The sequence below is a fragment of the Pelobates fuscus genome, chromosome 3, assembly GCF_036172605.1.
Source record: "Pelobates fuscus isolate aPelFus1 chromosome 3, aPelFus1.pri, whole genome shotgun sequence".
Lineage (NCBI taxonomy): Eukaryota > Metazoa > Chordata > Amphibia > Anura > Pelobatidae > Pelobates > Pelobates fuscus.
In genome coordinates, this window is record NC_086319.1 from 356,982,010 (window position 1) to 357,002,018 (window position 20,009).

Genomic DNA, 20,009 nt, shown 5'->3' on the forward strand with positions numbered 1-20,009 from the left:
TGTACTCCTAGCAGTCAACTGGAACAGCATGCAATAAATCCTTCCCCCCAATAATGAGACGACACATCACTTTGAGGGTAAAACAGGAACTCTGGACTGGCTCATCCAGCCTGGCTTTTATTACACTAAACCACATACAGGCCACACCCAGGGGGAGGCATAAAATAACCAATCACATACATGGTTCAGCCCACACATCCCCTCCCCTCAGATAACATTAAACTCAATTATCCGGTACACTTTTTCAGCCAAGTTCTGGATGTACCCCAAAACCCGGGGGTACACCTTTAAATCCAGCATCGCTGGATAGCCCTTATTCAGGGGGACAACATATCCAAAATTCAAGTAATTCGGATGAATGGTTCGTGAGATATGGGGTTCCAAAGATTTGACCGACCGCATGGGTAAAGTATCCGAAAACAGTTCCATGCATTTTGGCCCTGCGGTCGGTCACAAACAAGGGAATGAAAACAGGCGAATTGCCTGTGTTATAGAGCCTGGAGAGGGTTTGAATGAATTCCCTTGTTTATGGGGTTCTTTCTACCGAACGGCGGGTCATTCGGTAGTTTCCATACGAATTTCTGGAAGTATGGAGGTCTCAGCGGTGTTTGCCTAGTCAAGTGTCCGATTTTAGTTCCAGACACTCGACGGCAAAACACCGCTGTTCGGTAGTTTAAGATGGCCGCCGCCACGTGTTTGTTTCCCGAATGGCGGCCACCCAGAGGACAAAGAATACATTACACTGATTGCCAATTACCCGTTTGCAACATTGTTGCAAACTGTAATTGGAGGCACACTTATTCCTGGGTGGTCTGGTTGTTCGGTAGTTTCACTCAATATAATAAATGGAGTGATTCTACCGAACAATCAGGTGAATGCTGCATACATATCCCAGGTTAAACTTAATACACATATAATATTACAGGCAGTACACTAGAATATGTATCACAGTCTTAAAGGGACAGTAGTCCCAAAAGTCCCAATATGTCCATAGATGCTGTTAAAAGGGCCAGTAGCAGCAATATACAGTACAATATGCCCCAAATAACCCAGGGGCCATAGTCAGCAGGTAGGAGGCTAGCAAACAGGCTTCTCCAGGGCCCAGTGGCGAGGTTGGTTTCGCCACATTTCTCCCCTTTTCCAAACAGACTAACAGGGTACCTGACCTCTTGCCGGTCAGTGCCCTTGTTAGTCCAGCAGCCCACCCACAAAACAGAAACAGCAGTACAGCCCACCCACAATAAATGGTTACTACACCTGAGTAAGAGAAAAACTTGTCCAGGTCCAGGTACCTCACCATGGCTGTGTGGGGGACTGGTAGGCTGTTTTGGTGGGTTGCTGAGTGGGCAGAGCCCAGCGGTACTCTGCCCTGGTGCCAGCACTACCCCGGGAGTAGTCTGGTTGGAGCCTTGCTGGAGACCGACTGCCTCCCCTTTAGCTGCGCAGCTCTGCTGCTGGAGACCGACTGTCTCCCCTTGAGTTACACAGCTCTGCTGCTGGAGACCGACTGTCTCCCCTTTAGTTACACAGCTCTGCTGCTGGAGACAGACTGTCTCCCCTTTGGCTAAACAGCCCTGTTGTGGGGGGGCAGGACCGACCGTCCCTACCCCCTGTGCTGGAAGTGCAGAGACCACGGTCCCATCTGCACAGGTGTGGGGCTTACAGTCTCCCCCTGGTACATTAAGCTGTCGCTGGGGAGAGGTGGTAACCAGCTCCTCTCCCATTAGAACACTCTGCCCATCGATGATCCGTCGCTGGGGAGAGGTGGTAACAATCTCCTCTCCCATGCCTACTTTCAGTCTTTGTGGAGGGAGACCGACTGTCTCTCCTCCCAATTCAGTGTCCTGCTGCTGGGGAATAGAGACTGGGCTCTCTATTCCCAAACAATCATGCTGCTGCTGGGGGGTAGGACCAACTACCTCTGCCCCCTGTAACTCAGCCTTCCGCTGGGGAGGGAGGACGCTGCTCTCCTCTCCCTGCACTTCACACTGCCTTCCCGGCATATCACTCTGCTGCTGAGGGGAAGGACCAACTACCTCTGCCCCCTGTAACTCAGCCTGCCGCTGGGGAATGGAGACTGGGCTCCCAATTCCCTGTGATTCACACTGCCGCTGGGGAATGGAGACTGGGCTCCCAATTCCCAACAAATCACACTGCCGCTGGGGAGGGAGGACGGCCCCTTCAGCTCCCTGTAACTTGGGCGCAGAGACCACGGTCCCATCTGCGCTGGTGAGGGGTTTTCTGTCTCCCCTTGGTGGGTTAGGTTGTCGGTGGGGAGAGGGGGTATCAGGCGCCTCTCCCTGCACTGTAGACTGCCGCTGGGGATCAGGGCTGACCCTCTGTACTCCCTGTAGGCAGGGCGCAGAGACCACAGTCCCATCTGCGCTGGTGAGGGGCTTACTGTCTCCCCTTGGTGAGCTGTGCTGCCGCTGGGGAGAGGTAATAACAGGCTCCTCTCCCTGAACCGTAGACTGCCGCTGGGGATCTGGGCCAACTGCCCAGCATCCCTGTAGGGCCGGTAGAGAGATCTCGGTCCCATCTTCACCTGCCATCTGTGGGTCTCTCCAGGACCAGTCTATGAGGTCCCCAACTTCTGCAGCTGGTAGTGAAGCAGGGGGTACCTCAGCCACCTTTTCCCAGCTGTAGGCTAGCAGGTCTGGGTCTGCCACCCAGTTTTCCCGGTCTGCGTCCCTGCTCTGCGGCTGGCAGGAATTTAATAGTTCTACATAGTCCATCTCCAGCTCTCGTTCCATGGCAGCGAAACGGCGGAGGTCTTGTCCCAGTCCAATAGATCTCGGGCCCTGTATCATCTCACCTCGGTAATGAAAGATAGCCCAGTACCGTGACTCTGCTGGACTGCCGAAGTCGACATCCTCCACTAAGGCTTTCCACAACAGGCCAGGGCTCGTGTAGTTCTCCCCCTCTGGCTGGATGCCCTCTGCCCTCCACGTCTCTGGCTGGACAGTGCACCACCACAGTGCCCGGTATGAGGTGTCCAAGCTCAGTTCCCTTTCCACGAGGTACTCGAGTTGTCTTACCCGCTGCCCTCCAGGTTGGTCTCCCAGAAGCGGCATCCGCCAGGCCATTTGTTCCTCCAACCGGTATGCGACACCAGGAAGGCGCTGCTGCCGTTGATACTGGACTTCCTCCAGGGCATCGTACCATAATTCTATCCGGGCATTATCTCTCCATTCTAATTCACTCTCTTCCTCAGGTGTGTGTGTTGCCCAGGGGTCTACGAACCCCATTTTCCCAAATCTTTATGTAAACAGGGACGCTGTATGCACACCAGCGTCGCCCTCAATTGTAAATCCAAACGCACTGTGTCTCCGAGCTGCTTTACCTCGCACTAGGACGCCATCCCACCGCTTGCCACCAATGTAACGGATCGCCTGGCACCCCGACTTGGTACCTCCGTTAATGGATGCTCCTAGTGCTTCCTGAGGACTCCAAGCACTCTGGCAGACACCACAATCATCGAATCCGAGAAACCTTTAAATTCTCCCAAGCATATGAATGCTGTAGACCATTGAATAGGAACCATACGAATAGGCTTGTACTCCTAGCAGTCAACTGGAACAGCATGCAATAAATCCTTCCCCCCAATAATGAGACGACACATCACTTTGAGGGTAAAACAGGAACTCTGGACTGGCTCATCCAGCCTGGCTTTTATTACACTAAACCACATACAGGCCACACCCAGGGGGAGGCATAAAATAACCAATCACATACATGGTTCAGCCCACACATCCCCTCCCCTCAGATAACATTAAACTCAATTATCCGGTACACTTTTTCAGCCAAGTTCTGGATGTACCCCAAAACCCGGGGGTACACCTTTAAATCCAGCATCGCTGGATAGCCCTTATTCAGGGGGACAACATATCCAAAATTCAAGTAATTCGGATGAATGGTTCGTGAGATATGGGGTTCCAAAGATTTGACCGACCGCATGGGTAAAGTATCCGAAAACAGTTCCATGCATTTTGGCCCTGCGGTCGGTCACAAACAAGGGAATGAAAACAGGCGAATTGCCTGTGTTATAGAGCCTGGAGAGGGTTTGAATGAATTCCCTTGTTTATGGGGTTCTTTCTACCGAACGGCGGGTCATTCGGTAGTTTCCATACGAATTTCTGGAAGTATGGAGGTCTCAGCGGTGTTTGCCTAGTCAAGTGTCCGATTTTAGTTCCAGACACTCGACGGCAAAACACCGCTGTTCGGTAGTTTAAGATGGCCGCCGCCACGTGTTTGTTTCCCGAATGGCGGCCACCCAGAGGACAAAGAATACATTACACTGATTGCCAATTACCCGTTTGCAACATTGTTGCAAACTGTAATTGGAGGCACACTTATTCCTGGGTGGTCTGGTTGTTCGGTAGTTTCACTCAATATAATAAATGGAGTGATTCTACCGAACAATCAGGTGAATGCTGCATACATATCCCAGGTTAAACTTAATACACATATAATATTACAGGCAGTACACTAGAATATGTATCACAGTCTTAAAGGGACAGTAGTCCCAAAAGTCCCAATATGTCCATAGATGCTGTTAAAAGGGCCAGTAGCAGCAATATACAGTACAATATGCCCCAAATAACCCAGGGGCCATAGTCAGCAGGTAGGAGGCTAGCAAACAGGCTTCTCCAGGGCCCAGTGGCGAGGTTGGTTTCGCCACAGCACTACTTGAAGGGGAGATGAGGAATATGAAGAACAATTGGGGTACACTGAAAGCCAGGGGTGTTCTCGTCTCTGGACTCAGGAGGACACTTTTCTGTGGACAGGTCCTTAGCTGGCAGTAACCTGAAACTGGTGCCAGATTGGAAAATGACCATGGCCCGGCTAAATCTTTCTATTTCTTCTTGTCATTTGCAATATTTGCCTTGTCTGAACTGGATTATGATGTAATTTTGCTAAATATGTAATATAAATTTAAAAGAAAACTAAGAATCTCATGAATAAAACGTTAAGACTAGTTCTAGGTGATTTTTCAGCTGCTTTATTAAATCGTGTAAATGCCAGAAAAGTTAAAGTTCCCCCTTTAACCCCTTAAGGACACATGCCATGTGTGGCATGTCATGATTCCCTTTTATTCCAGAAGTTTGGTCCTTAAGGGGTTAAGGGAAGCAGCCATAATTTTGTATTAGTATCGAATATAAAAAAACAATTACACACAGTATAATTAGGAGGCAAAACGTCTGGGTTATATCATTCGAAAACTGTTTGGTGCCAAAGGACTCCAGCCTCCCATGCCAACTTCATAGAGATGAAGTAATTGTAGGGCTAGAGAGTCCCTTTAGAGAGGACTGTCGCCAGAGAGCAAGGATAAACCAGGTGACGAACATATTTATGAATGACAAAATAATACATAAAGAGGCTACATTATATTTCAAATTTTACTTTCAATAATGATGCCAGTCTTTCTGTGGAGCAACTCATCAGACATTTTTACAATAATACATATAGTTTGTAATGGCTGTTACCTGATTCTTTTTAATTTTCCTTGATCTGGGTTGATGGATGCCATTTTGTCAGCAAGTTTCCAAACAGTGAGTATGAACATTCCACAATTCACCTGAAACAACGAAAGAAGGTGTCAGAGGACATCTCTGTGGTGGAGAAATGGGAGCAGCTTTTAGTCAAATTTATTGACAGTCAGAGACTGGTTTTAAAGCATTGATGATGAAAACTGGGGAGGAAAGGATGGTGGTTGTTGTAGCGGGACATTAACAGTCGTAGCGTAATATTAGTATAGTATATTATAGTATAAGTATACTATCTAGAGGGGGATAGGGAAGGGTATTTCTATATTATTATAGGGGATAGTAATGTATACTGGTATTAATGTGTAAGGATTATAAGAAGGAAAATTAGTATATAATATACAGAGGGATAGGGAGGGGTATTGGCATATTATATACAGAGATTATCGGTAATGGAATTAGCATAGCATTTATAGGGAGATAAAGAGAGAGGTATTTTTAATTTACAATAATGAAATGAACTTGTCTTCTCGTGTTTAGAAGTTAGGCGATATGACCCGATATAGTTACCATAATTATAACACAGATAGGTCCCATGAAGCTCCAGATAAAACCACGTTCATTGGACAGCCAGCAGCTATAATAAAAACCCCCAGAAAGAATCAATTCATGTTAAACTATGTGCCTATATTATCATGGTGGCCATCCATGCATGTGACATTACTTTTGATCCTCTTATTCAACGATTTTAACATTAGCTTGACTATTTAAATTTTCTATCTCAATATGTCTCCTTCCAGAAATTTGTGTGGGTGCAAATTATTTTATTGTTACAGTGGCAATGTCACTCCTTTTTTAATCTCACTGAGATGCCCCAAATCCCACGCTTGGACTTCCCCCCCCCCCTTTTTTTTAATGGGTTTCATTTGCAACGTTATACATGAGGAAAAGTAGTCATTTTTCTCATTATGTATAAGCAGCAGGTTGACAAAAGTTGACAAAGGGTGGAGCTTTAGTCTAGCTCCACGTCCCTTGTCAACTTTGTCATTGGGCGTCACCTTAATATTCAACCTCCCTCTAGTGTTGCATCACTTCTGAAAGCGATGCATCACAGATCCTCAGTGTTGACTGTCGAGGGAATTCCGAAAGTAAGTTGAGGTCTGTGTAAGCACTGGACACGCGTGTGATTTCATGTGTACACCCAAAAAAGAGCAGAGGACTGCATTTGTGGGCGCCACCATCTTAGACAGTTTAAGATAACTGTGTTGTAAAAGAAGGCAGGACAAGCACCTTGAATAAAAAGGTAAGTTGTACTGGTCCCAATGTCTCAAAAAGTTTGGAGAACTAACCAGATATCTGCAAACAGACCAATATACTAGACCAGAGAATATAGCTGTGCATTTTCAACTCCCTTGCAACATGTCGATATAATATTAGTTGAAATACGTTTTATTATTAGACCGCCACCGTTTCTACTCACATCTCTGTGTCAAACTGTGTGCTAAACCCATTTTTTTCAGGCATTGAATATAGTGGCATATTTGGATGTAACAAGAAGAATTAAGAAGAGCAGATGCTATCATTCCTTTGTCTTCTTATTTCTCAGGATCTTATTTACTGTTGTTCCAAAACCAACAACACTTCCATCCAATCCATTTTTCCTATTTCTGACTATACAAAGTTCTATGTATTTTCTATATATTAATTTAGTACATATTCCCCACCCACATAATATTCTACAGCTGTCTTCATAATTTGATGGTCTGCAGTGGAACTCTATTTATCTCTAGAATATAACCTAACTTCCATAGTGCACTCTCTATACTTAATCATTTCCAATAATGTCCTCTTTTTCTCACTGTTTTTTGGTGCCATATCCTTTTGGGAAGACTGCAGCGCTGATGATGACGATGAAAGCTGGTACACCATACCCCACCATTAGGAGATGTTTCTTCTTTAGAAGGTGGGTATCAAACACTCTCACCAGCATCAGGTAGAGTTCCAGTCCTTCGAGAGCCATCCAGCAGAAGGACGAGAGATAAAGAGCATGCAAGACGCCTGCCACCACGCTACACAAGGTCTAGGATAAAACACAACTTCATTACTTTATTTGTTTTATTTCTACAACACAGCATATAATCTAAAAAAGGGCACATGATTGTCAGTGTGTCGTATTTTGTGAGTGGCAAATTGTTAAACAGAGTGACAGTGTGTGCAACATCCTAATATCTTAACAAAACACAGTAGATATTTGCAGCAGCGGAATACACATTAATAAGGTTTGCCAGTGAGTAAATATTGCGGATTTCTGTAAAGCAGATATATTTATTTCGCAAATTTTAATCCTGGCAGTACAATGAAACCAGTAGATTATTTTTTAATAAATATGCAAATTTGCTCCTGTGAATTGCTGACAACAGATTGCTGAATTAAATGTGCCTGTGGCAAACACTATCCTGGGCCCGGGAACATTTGGTTCTGGGATCACTATTCATTTGTGGGTTGGTCAAGCAACCCCCTAAAAAAGTGGATATATGGGGGTATGTTTGGGTTTGGGATGGGGGCCATGGCAACTTCATGGGGAAATCACTTTCCATGCTAAGCTGTCCCCTCTTGTGTCTAAGTCACCCTGTGCTTATTGTAGGCACAGGGTGACCGAGAAATTTAGGCTGGCTTGCCCCGACCAGACTACCACAGACTAAGCGATTGGGAGAACTCTATGCATCTGACTGGGACAAACCTGGAAACGCTATGGAACAGCCGAGCGGATCGTAACTGTGACAAGAACCGCTAAAATAAAGTGGAGGTAGCACGGACCCCATACAACGGATTATGACGCTATTTTAACAGATTGGCCATTCGAGAACAAGCTATTTGGAGATACCACATGTGTGTGGAAGTTACCACTGTTTTCCTTACGTGTTTTTTTTTTTCATATGTTGGGGGATAATTATATTATCCCCCACAAATATTATATTAACACACACCTATGTGCATGGGAATTAATTGAGTTAGTGATGCTAGATCTAACTTACTCCAAGACACAGGGACGCCTGGGAGGTATTACCATTATTGTACTAAGGACCCCATGCTGGTGGTCTGTGTATAAATGTGAGCATTTGAACCACATAAAGTGTCATAGAAACATAGAATGTAACAGCAGACAAGAACCATTCGGCCCATCTAGTCTGCGCCATTTTCTAAATACTTTCATTAGTCCCTGGTCTTATCTTATGTAGCGGACTCCTGGTAACCCGACTGGTTACCTCCGCTAAACTCTCTGCTCAGCCAGACTGGAACTGTGTGTGAAAATAGCTCTCTTCCTCCCAGTAACCAGACAAGGCATAGTTCTGGGAGTGATCTAAGTTTATTGCTCTGAATGCAGCCTTTTATGCCCAGACTCTCGGCATGGGCTCCCCATTCTCTTACACAGTAATCCTGCCCAGGCATCTCTGTGTGTGGGAGATAATTGAGTCAAGGTAAGTTATCTCCCGGATAAAGAGAGCCGAACATGGAAGCATACAAAAAACACCCCAAAATACAGTTAAAACTCACAGGGACCCCACATGTAATACATCCCCAAATAGCTCTTGTCCAAGTGCCCACGTTGGCCAAATTGCGCCTGGATCCAGAAAGATTTGTCTAATCACCACCGGGATAAAGTTTTGACTGGCCACACATGTGGGAAATGCCCAAAACAGTTCCAGAGGGAAAGTGCTCTTGGTCGGTCAAACATCGAGAGCTCCTGTGGTCAAATGAAAGGAGGCTCCCCTTGGTTCTCTGGGAGCAATTGTTCTAAAGAGTCTGTAGTACCTTCCCTCCAAATAGCGCTCCCCTGGCAGGTCGGCAAGTGGGACAAAACAGGCAGATAAGTAGACTGGCAACCACGTGGTCAAGTAGCCATTTAGGGTTCCATGGAGTTGATTTATTATTATAGTTGCCCAATCAAAAAAATCCATAAGATTAGTTTGGCATGATCTCCCTGAAGTAAACCCATCTTGTCTCTGATCTTGAAATCCATGTGGCTTTAGATATTCAACAATCCTATCTTTTACATGGTTTCCATTACTTTCCCCACTGCTGAAGTAAGGCTTACTGGCCTATAGTTGCCTGACTATTCCCTACTACGTTTCTTGTGAGTTGGCACAACATTCTCTTATTTCCAATCTTCTGGGACTACTCCCGTGAACAATGATTGGTTAAATAAATCCATTAACGGTTTTACTACACAACAAGTTCTATAAAGCCTCTGCGGCAGTGGCTTTGCAACAGTCCGAGCCTGAGTTTCTTTAACAGATAATTTAAAAATCTTAGACTTTAAAAATACAATCTCCTTCTGCAATATAGACAACTGTCTACAGATTAGACAGCATCAAAAACCCCAAAATGTAGAACGTTTAACAAATTCACAACAGCTATGACACTGAGCTATGTCTGCCATTTTAATGAGGTGAAGAATTTAAACCAGGGGTGCCCAAAACATAGATCCCCAGATGTTGTAGAACTACAACTCCCTTGATGCTTTGCATTTAGTTGTAGTTTTAAAACATCTCGGGATCTACCTTGTGGACACCCCTGATTTAAATCAAACAAATCTTACTTTTTTTTCCACCTTCTGTATACCTCAAAATACCTCCAGAGTATATCCAGATTATCTCCAAGTACACTCTATAGCAACAGACAAAGCTAAATTGTGTCTTTTATTTTCACCCTTCATCGAGTCTTAGATGATATTTGAGTAAACTGCTGTGAGATGTTATAATTACTGAAGGTGTCCTGCTGGAAAAGGAGGGATATTAATGGAGATCAAAGGAGGGATATAAATGGGCAGATCCCCACCAGATAACTTTTGTCATAATAATACAATAATGGGAAAAAAACTATAGCCAGTGCATTTAGATGGGAAAAAATTAGATTTAGTCTAAGGCAAAAAAAATATTTTTTTACAGTAAGAACAATAAGCATCAGGAATTCTCTCTCTGAAGTTCTAGTTTTCTCAGAGTCTGTACAGATGTTTAAACAGCAACTAGATGAATAATTGCAAAAAACAATATTCAGGGATATTATTTTTCATAATTGGGGAAACAGCTTCTTGATCCAAGGAGATATCTGACTGCCATTCTGGAGTTGAATGGAATTTTTTTTCAGTTTGTTGCAATATTGGAAAATGATTGAAACAAGGTTTGCCTTCTTTTGGATCAAGAACAAAAACAGATATGAGATAGGTTGAACTTGAAGGCCACGCGTCTCTTTTCAGCCTGTGTAACTATGTAACAGTGGTAAACGGGTGATACACTGACATTGTTTCCGTTTGGGAAAAGGTTAATGTAACGGACCGTTTCAGCATAAAAGGGAATAAAATCAGTTTAGGCGATAATCCCCTTTTTACAAAAAGGCACAGCTACTGCAGAACATCAAAACTCACGAATTGGATATAGGCGAATGCATCAAACTCCCGAACTGTATACCAGGGAATAAGATAGCACTCCAAGCTGGAACCTCACGAATAGCTGCTAGCAGACGAATAGGAAAAGCATACATCAGTTTACACTCCTAGCAATCAATCTCCAACAGCATACAGTGAATCCCCCCAAGAACGAGACAAGGCTCCGTGTTGAGGGTCAAGCAGTGGTCTGTTTATTGAGGGCTACCTGCCCCTGTATTTATGCAGGTCTCCCACCTGGTGGACACTCCCCTAGGGGACCAAATGGAAGACTGAAACAGCAGACAGACATGTATCATTTTCGTACACACAGCCACAATACTTTCCCACAATGCATCCTGGTTTCCTCCTCTCTGTCCTGGAGATAATTAATGAAGTAATTCAATTATCTCCCAGGACAAAGGCCAGATTCCATTATGCACGTGGTGACACAGAAACAGACTATCACTTTAAAATACATACAGACACATTTTATACACAGAACACAGACATGTTACATATCCCCAGATAGCTCAGGTCTGGGTGCACATTATTAGGTGAATGGCACCCAGACCACACAAATACATTTTAATTGCCATGGAGCCAAAGTCTTTAATTCCACGAACAGGCTCCATGGCAGGCTATCTGGGTTACTACAGTTCACATAGATTGTGATACAAATTCAAAGTCCCGAATAAGAACCAGGGGGCTGGAGGCTCAGCGGTGCCTGCACGCAAAAGTGTCCGCTTATAGTGCAGGAAAGCCGGGCAGACAAGCGCTGGCTGCCCGGGGAGCTCCGGAACACTGCCATCGTGTGGCGGCTAGGTGTAACCGCGACCACCCAGTAACAATCAATTAAGCTGCGGTTAACCGCAGCTACTGGGTGGTCAATTGCCGGCACACGCTTGTTAAGCCGCGGTTAACCGCGGCTTCAGGGAGGTCAATAGGAGGCACACGCCAGCTTCTGGGTGGCCCATTAACAACGCCGGCCGGCTTCCCACGGCTCTGGGGAGGCTGAAAAGAAGCTGATTGTTCGGTAGATAGAATCTACCGAACGGCTGGGCAGAAAGGGAAAAATAAACCTTTCTGCACAGTAAAATTAACCCTTTAGCTGCCGGTCCATAGTCCAGAGGCAGCAGGCAGGCAACCAGGCTCCTCCAATACAATGTGGCGAGATTGGTTTCGTCACAGTTAACTTGCAATTCTTCCACTACAGTACACAACGACTCACTGATAATGAATGATGGCTGTCTGGATAAGCCATTGAGGGGAATTAATCATGCGTACAATTTAGGTTGTTTTAGACAACTGTTCAAATCTGCACTCCAAACCTGTTCAGTAAGCCCCTAGCAGGGCGGTTGATTTGGATGTTCACTGCATGATTGTTCAGAACTCCTAAAATCTTGACGTAAGCATTATTTATAAGGTAGGCAAAACGTAGGAGGGCTTTTTGTTTTACTGCTTATTCTGTGCACATCGGATTCAGGGTTTGTGATTTCTATCCCTATTTTGTGTTTTTTATTTGCTCATTATGTTTCCATTAGTATAATGCGGACAAACGTCATTATTTTGACTTAATAGCGAATAGGTCAGACATTGTTTGTTTTAATTTGAATAGTGAAAATCAATATAAAAAAAGGAGAAAACTTTTTATACCCTCAACAAGATTTAGACCCAGATCAGCAGCACAAAAAATAAGACCTTAAGCACTAGTAAAGCACAAAGTAGTAGAGCTCAGTTTTAATATCAGCACACTGTGTGTCTGCTGTTAATGTGTCATCCAATACAAACATTGTGTGCCTTCTAGAAATGTCTCATGTCTGCTCTGTTTACGTCTGATGAAAATGTATGTATGTATGTAAGAACACTGTATGTGTTCTGGAAATAACGCAACCATCATGCTGTGTTTGTCTGTCTGTCTGTTTGTTTAATTTATATTTTGTTCTGACAGCTGTAATAATTTTATATTTTACCAAATTGTATTGTAACAGAGCAGGAATGGTTTAACATAAGCAATTCACTGCTTACTTAATAATAAAAAAATAAATAAATACATTTTTAACCCTTTCGGTGCCAGGGGTTTTCCACTCACATTTCTTAGCAATGTGCTGTTCATATATATGTCACTCAAAGGGTTAAACCATTTGCAATGTGTATTCTTCATTTTGACAGCTATTTTAGAAGGGTTTTCAGTGAAAAGAGGTGGAGTGGAAATCTGTAGGCGGGAACTCATTTCCCACCATCTTAAAACTTCACCAGTCGCCACTGATTTGAAACTTCAAGGAATTATCCCCTGCTACATTATATTGTGGTGGAATCTCGGTAAAAATAAATTTAGTAGGCCGAGATTACCACGTGGCATGTGTACGTGCATATGCTGACGTATCGATCAGTTGGTTGCACGAGGCAAGATACGATCAGTAGTGTACGGAGCATGTGCAAGAATACAGGATGTAGTATTCCCCCTCCTCCATTGTGCTGGACAAGCCATGCGGTCAAGCAGGAAGTTAATTCTTATTTGTATTGATTGGTCAAGAGAATGTGCGGGTGGAGCTTAATATGGGAGGAGTTATGTGCCTATATAGGGAGCCTGCACTATTGTCCGGGACTCAGAACTTGTGGTATTTTGGTGGTCCCTCTGAGTCCCGATCGGTGATCCAATAAAGAATCTCTTCCTTCCTGAAGAAACCTGTGTCCATCTCTCTGTGCTTCGCTTCCGTCAGTTTCTCCGGTATCATTTGGTGCATTGGCCGGGAAGCTCATCGTTCAACGGTAGCTGAGAGGCAGAGGCGTGAGACGGTCTATCTTTGCCCACGTTCTCTACGGCTGCACCCCTGAACTTCTGCGTGGACCTCCCTTCGTCTCGGCGCCACTGGTCTGTTGTCCAGGAGATCATCGGCCTCTACGTGAGAAGTGCTGGGGTGTCCCCGTCGATGAGTGTGAACTCAGGTTCAGGAACGAGGAGGTAAGACAACTGCTGTTTTAGACGGCAGAACCCACTAGGGGTATACCGATTGTGCAGTAGGCCCAAAGGGGTTTGAATCTGTGTATCTGCCCCCTCTGTCGGAGGGAAGGAGCGAAGGCGCACCGCTCGATCGAACGCTCTTTAGTCAGACTGTTTGATTTTGTTAGTCAGGCGGGGCTCTGGTGTAAATAGCCCTAGCCGGACACCGGTGTCTTGTCTAGACTAGCGTTCTAGGGTGTATATTTTGTTCGCTAGGTCGGAGGGACCGGGAGACTAAGCGGCGTCTGTGTAAATTCGGTTCGCTAGCTCTCAACCTATCTGGGCTAAGTGGGAAGGCGTGTAAATTTGGAACCCACTAGACTTTTGATAGTGCGACGAAGAGGCGTCTGTGTAAATTCGGTCCTCTAGCTCGCTATATATGGTGATTGGGCAGTGTGGCTAACCAAAACGTATGTAGATTGTTTTTAGGTAGTCCATTCAAGGTACTGGCCAATAGTTTAGTTGGGAATTGTAAATGTGTTAACGATTGTTTAGTAAAGTGTATATCTTGTTAGATAGCGCGAGCTCAGCCGTCTAGCGAGAGTGTTAATAGTGTGTTGCTGTATTATAGTGCACGGTACCATAACCCTGTATATTTACTGACACTGTATATAAGTACTAATCATTGTCGTCCATTGCATGTTTAACACCATAACCACTAATAATTGTATTGTGACCTTAACTTGTGCTTTGACCTATGCTAACCGTACTGTAACCGCTATTTGTAAAAGACGATGTTACTGGGGTGTGTTATAGACGGGTAATTCGTATATAGAGAATTATAGCGTGGGTGACTGTATAGTTACGCCAAAGGGCATAATATTGATTATCTAGTGACTGGTGTAACAGCTGTGTGTGTACGGGAATTCCCTGAGTGTTTATTGTGTTATTGTGTACGTTTCACTTGGTAACTGTACCACGTGGTGCTGTTGCCAGAGGAAACGGGTGTGATTGTTGAATAGTACGCGTGTATAGTATTCGTTGTCGACGACGTTCCATTGTTAAGTATGGGTGCGTCGCAGTCAACGATTCCGGATCCCTTAGGTTGTATGGTGAAGAATTTTAAAAAGGGATTCAAAACTTGTGATTTTGGGGTTAAAATGTCTCCTGTACGTTTGGTCACTTTGTGTACTAGGGAGTGGCCTACTTTGGTTGCGGCATGGCCGCCACGTGGCAGTTTGGATCCAACTCTGGTACAGCGCGTACACGTGGCTGTATCAGGTAGGCCTGAACTTTACGGCCAGTTTCCTTATATTGATTGTTGGAGACAGGCCGTAAATGACTCGCCAAAATGGCTCCAGACATGCCACGAGGAGCAATGTCGCCTCATGGTAGCTAGGACTTGTTCGTCCACTAGGACTGGTGTTAGGCCCATTTTGGACACGCCCCCTGAGTCCGAGATCCCTTTGCCGCCCCCTTACTTTCCGTTAAGAGGAAGTGACGCAAATGCAGGAAGTCCTGCAACCCTCCCCTCATTACCCCCATCCACTTCCGCTTCCTCCTCCAGTACAGGATCCACCCCCCCTCGTACTAAATCTCCCCTTCCGGAATCAGAACCAACCCCCATTAAAAACGAATATCCTGATTTGGCGCCACTTCAGACTTCCGGTCAAGCTTCATCTAGCTCGGCTCGAAGTGTTTTATTTACAACCTTTTCCCAAAACCAAGCTCCCATATCCCCATACCCTATTTCTCCCCGACTGGAACCTATGACTGACGCCCCTCCACGTAGCCCCATACAGACCCGACAGCTGACCGGTGCCCAACAATTAAAACACTATCAGATGCCTCTTCGTCTGAATCCTGGGTCAGCCTATATCGATGCCGCAGGCCAAATGGCACATGCTGACCCAGTCTTTGTATATGTCCCATTCACGACAACCGATCTTTTAAACTGGAAGACCCACAATTCCTCGTATACTGAGAGACCACAAGCTATGACTGATCTGTTCACCTCAATAGTACAGACACATAACCCGACATGGGCTGATTGCCAGCAGTTATTAATGACTTTATTCAACAATGAGGAAAGGACAAGAATTAATCAAGCGGCCATTAAAGCACTAGAGGATAAAGCCCGTACTTTAAACCAAGCCAATCCATCAGCATGGGCCGCAACACATTATCCCAACACCGATCCCGATTGGAATGTAAATGGTGCTGATATGGTTCAACTCAGAGCCTATAGAGACGCTATAATTGCTGGCATGAAAGCCGGAGGAAAGAAAGCCATTAACATGTCGAAGACAGTTGAGGTGATTCAGAAAAGTGATGAAGCGCCCAGTGTCTTTTATGACCGATTATTGGAGGCATACCGCTTGTATACCCCCTTTAATCCGGAAGACGCAGACAATTCCCGAATGGTGAACTCCGCCTTTGTCAGCCAAGCTTATGGAGATATTAAGCGCAAGCTACAAAAGTTAGAAGGGTTTGCAGGTATGTCCATCACCCAACTAATGGAGGTAGCGAATAAGGTATACATGAATAGGGAAACAGAAAGTAAGAAAGAGGAAGAGCGCAAGATGCGTAGAAAGGCAGACATGCTAGCGGTAGCGATCGCAGGCGTAGATAGACGGGGCCCAGATAGAGGCGATGGTAGATGGAATGAGGAACCTCTAAGTAGAAATCAGTGCGCATACTGTAGGGAAGAAGGGCATTGGAGAAATGAGTGTCCTCGAAGAGAACAGTGTGAGAAAGACAGACCTAGGATAGGTTATGGAAACTTTAGAGGCAGAGCGAGAGGTAGAGGAGGCCCCGGAGGGAGTAATGGTAATAGAGGGAGCAATGGGAACAGAGGAAGTGTTAGGGAAGATAGATATATCCCAGCAGCGCAAAGGTCCCGCGATAGAGAAGGCAGGGACTTTGTAGGATTGGCTGACACGGTCATGGAGGACTATTGATACCGACCGGGCTCCATCCCCTTTGGTCGAGCGGAGCCTATGGTCGATGTATCAATAGGGGGAAAAAGGAGTGCGTTCATGATCGACACTGGTGCTGAACATTCAGTGGTGACTAATCTAGTTGCTCCTCCATCTGGAAGGACTATTACTGTAATAGGAGCAACTGGAAGAAGTGCTGAAAAACCGGTTCTTAAAAGTCGACTCTGTACATTGGGAGGCCACGTAGTAAAACATCAATTCCTTTATATGCCTGAATGTCCAGTCCAATTGCTGGGACGTGATATGCTATAAAAATTACAAGCGCAGATTACGTTCCTACCAAATGGAACAACATCCTTAAAGTTTAATGGACCTTCAGGTATCATGACATTATCCGTACCAAAGGAAGAAGAGTGGCGACTTTATACAGCGTTGACTAGCCAAAACCCTAGGAGTGATGAGACATTATTTAACATACCAGGAGTTTGGGCAGAGAACAACCCACCAGGACTGGCCCGCAATATTCCACCTATAAAAATTGAACTAAAACTTGGGGTTTATCCAGTGAGCCTAAGACAATACCACATCCCGCAGAAGGCTAAGAAGAACATCCAATCCTATCTGGATAAGTTCATACGGTATGGTATCCTAAAATTCTGTACTTCCCCCTGGAACACCCCATTGCTGCCTGTTCAAAAGCCCGGTACAGATGAGTATCGACCTGTGCAGGACTTGAGAGCAGTCAATGATGCGGTTGTTAGTATACATCCAGTTGTACCCAATCCATATAACCTGCTTGCTTTAATTCCGGGCGGGGCTACTTACTTTACAGTCTTAGACCTCAAAGATGCCTTCTTTTGCCTCCGAATTGCCGCAGAAAGTCAATGTATTTTCGCTTTCCAATGGGAGAACGCTGTAACGGGCTCAAAACGCCAAATGACTTGGACAAGACTGCCCCAAGGGTTTAAAAATTCACCTACCCTATTTGGTTCAGCCCTAAGTCAAGATCTACTGGATTTCGAGTCCATCCCAGGAGAGTGTGTATTGTTACAATATGTAGATGACTTGTTGATAGCAGCAGTTACAAAAGAAATCTGTCAGCAAGCAACGCACGATCTACTACACATTCTCTGGAAGGCAGGATACAAGGTGTCTAGAAAGAAGGCTCAGTTGTGTTTGCCAATTGTCAAATATCTGGGATTCCATATCTCTGAAGGTCAAAGAATTATGGGGCCAGAGAGAAAAGAAGCTGTGTGCCAAATACCGATACCCAAGAATAGAAGACAAGTGCGAGAATTCTTGGGGGCAGCAGGCTTCTGTAGGATATGGATTCCCAGCTATGCGATACTGGCAAAACCTCTGTACGCAGCTATCAAAGGTACAGAGCACGACCCCTTCTTATGGACTCAAGAACAACAAGCGGCATTTGAAGATGTGAAGAAGGCTTTGATGAGTGCCCCAGCATTAGGTCTACCTGATCACACACGACCATTCTACTTATATGTACACGAGCAAAGAAGAATGGCTGTGGGAGTATTGACACAGTACTTGGGATCATGGCAAAGACCTGTTGCCTACATGTCTAAGCAATTGGATGCAGTGGCCAGCGGACTTCCACCTTGTCTAAGAGCCGTAGCTGCAGCCGCCCTGCTAGTAGCTGAAGCCGATAAACTCACTCTGGGTCAAGAACTTTATGTACGAGTCCCACATGCAGTACAGACGTTGTTGGATTACAAAGGAAATCATTGGTTTAGTAACAGCCGTATGACCAAGTATCAAGCAATGTTGTGTGAAAACCCCAGAGTGCATTTAGAGACTGTAAACACCTTAAATCCAGCTACCCTTTTGCCACAACCTAATGAAAGTCAACATGATTGTTTGGAAGTAATGGATGAAGTATTCTCAAGTAGACCAGATCTTCGTGATTTTCCCATCCAGAACCCCGATGTTCAATATTATACCGACGGCAGTAGTTATGTGAAAGAAGGGATCCGCTATGCAGGATATGCAGTGACAACAATAGACAAGGTGATAGAAGCTCGGCCACTGGCGAAAGGAACATCAGCACAAAAGGCAGAATTGATAGCACTGACACGAGCGTTACAATTGGCTGAAGGTTTAAGAGTGAACATCTACACGGACTCCAAATATGCGTTTTTAACCACTCATGCCCACGGAGCTTTGTATAAAGAAAGAGGACTACTGAATTCAGAAGGCAAAGAAATCAAATACGCAGCTGAAATCCTACAACTATTGGAAGCAGTGTGGGAGCCGAAAGAAGTCGGTATCATACATTGTCGAGCGCATCTGAGAGGAGATGGTGATGTAACCAAGGGAAATCGGATGGCAGATAGTGCAGCCAAGCGTGCTGCTGAATCAGGAAGACAGGAGTATGTGGGGCATATAGCTGCTCTTATACCAACTCCACTGTCCCAATGGACTCCAGCTTTTACAGCTCAAGAAGAGGAGTGGTTAAAGACTGAACCAGGAAAGTATTTGGAGAACAAGTGGTATCAGCTAGAAGATGGAAGAATAGTCATACCAGCATCACTAGCGGTAGAAATTGTCCAAAATTATCACAACGGGACACATTCTGGGAGAGACAGTACTGAAGAATCTCTCAGAAAACATTTCTACATACCAAGATTGTCCAACTTGACTCAGGCCATTGTACGAAGATGTGTAACGTGTGCTAAAAATAATGCAAGACAAGGACCAGTAAAGCCACCAGGAGTCCAGTTTATGGGGGGACTCCCCATGTCCGATTTACAAATTGACTTTACAGTGATGCCTAAATCGGGTGGACATCGTTACCTGCTGGTAATTGTGTGCACCTATTCAGGCTGGGTAGAAGCATGTCCTACTCGTACAGAGAAAGCAGGAGAAGTTGTGAGATTCCTGCTACGAGAAATAATACCCCGATATGGACTACCCTGTTCTATAGGATCGGACAATGGTCCAGCTTTTGTTCATCAGTGCCTACAACAACTGACTCATATGCTTGGTATAAAGTGGAGGCTTCATACTGCATATAGACCCCAGAGCTCTGGTAAGGTAGAGAGAATGAATAGAACTATTAAGAATCAGTTGGCTAAAATGTGTCAGGAAACCCAACTTAAGTGGAACGTTCTCTTACCCATAGCTCTATTGCGAATCCGCAGTACCCCTACCAGAAGGATGGGCCTCTCTCCTTTTGAAATCATGTATGGACGACCACC

General features: G+C 45.0%; 1 protein-coding gene across 3 annotated transcripts in view; it reads right to left on the minus strand.

The window, feature by feature from the left end:
• Positions 1–20,009, minus strand: part of ADGRE5 (adhesion G protein-coupled receptor E5) — a 262,935-nt gene that overhangs the window by 115,895 nt on the left and 127,031 nt on the right. For all 3 annotated transcript variants that reach the window (XR_010090463.1, XM_063449225.1, XM_063449224.1), the window contains exons 13-15: positions 7,346–7,566; positions 6,057–6,123; positions 5,487–5,578 (exon numbers count right to left, since the gene is read on the minus strand). Coding sequence is in view for 2 of the 3 variants with exons in the window: in XM_063449225.1 (XP_063305295.1) it covers positions 5,487–5,578; positions 6,057–6,123; positions 7,346–7,566 (380 nt within the window). In the remaining variant the exon portion in view is untranslated. The remainder of the gene's footprint in view (positions 1–5,486; positions 5,579–6,056; positions 6,124–7,345; positions 7,567–20,009) is intronic.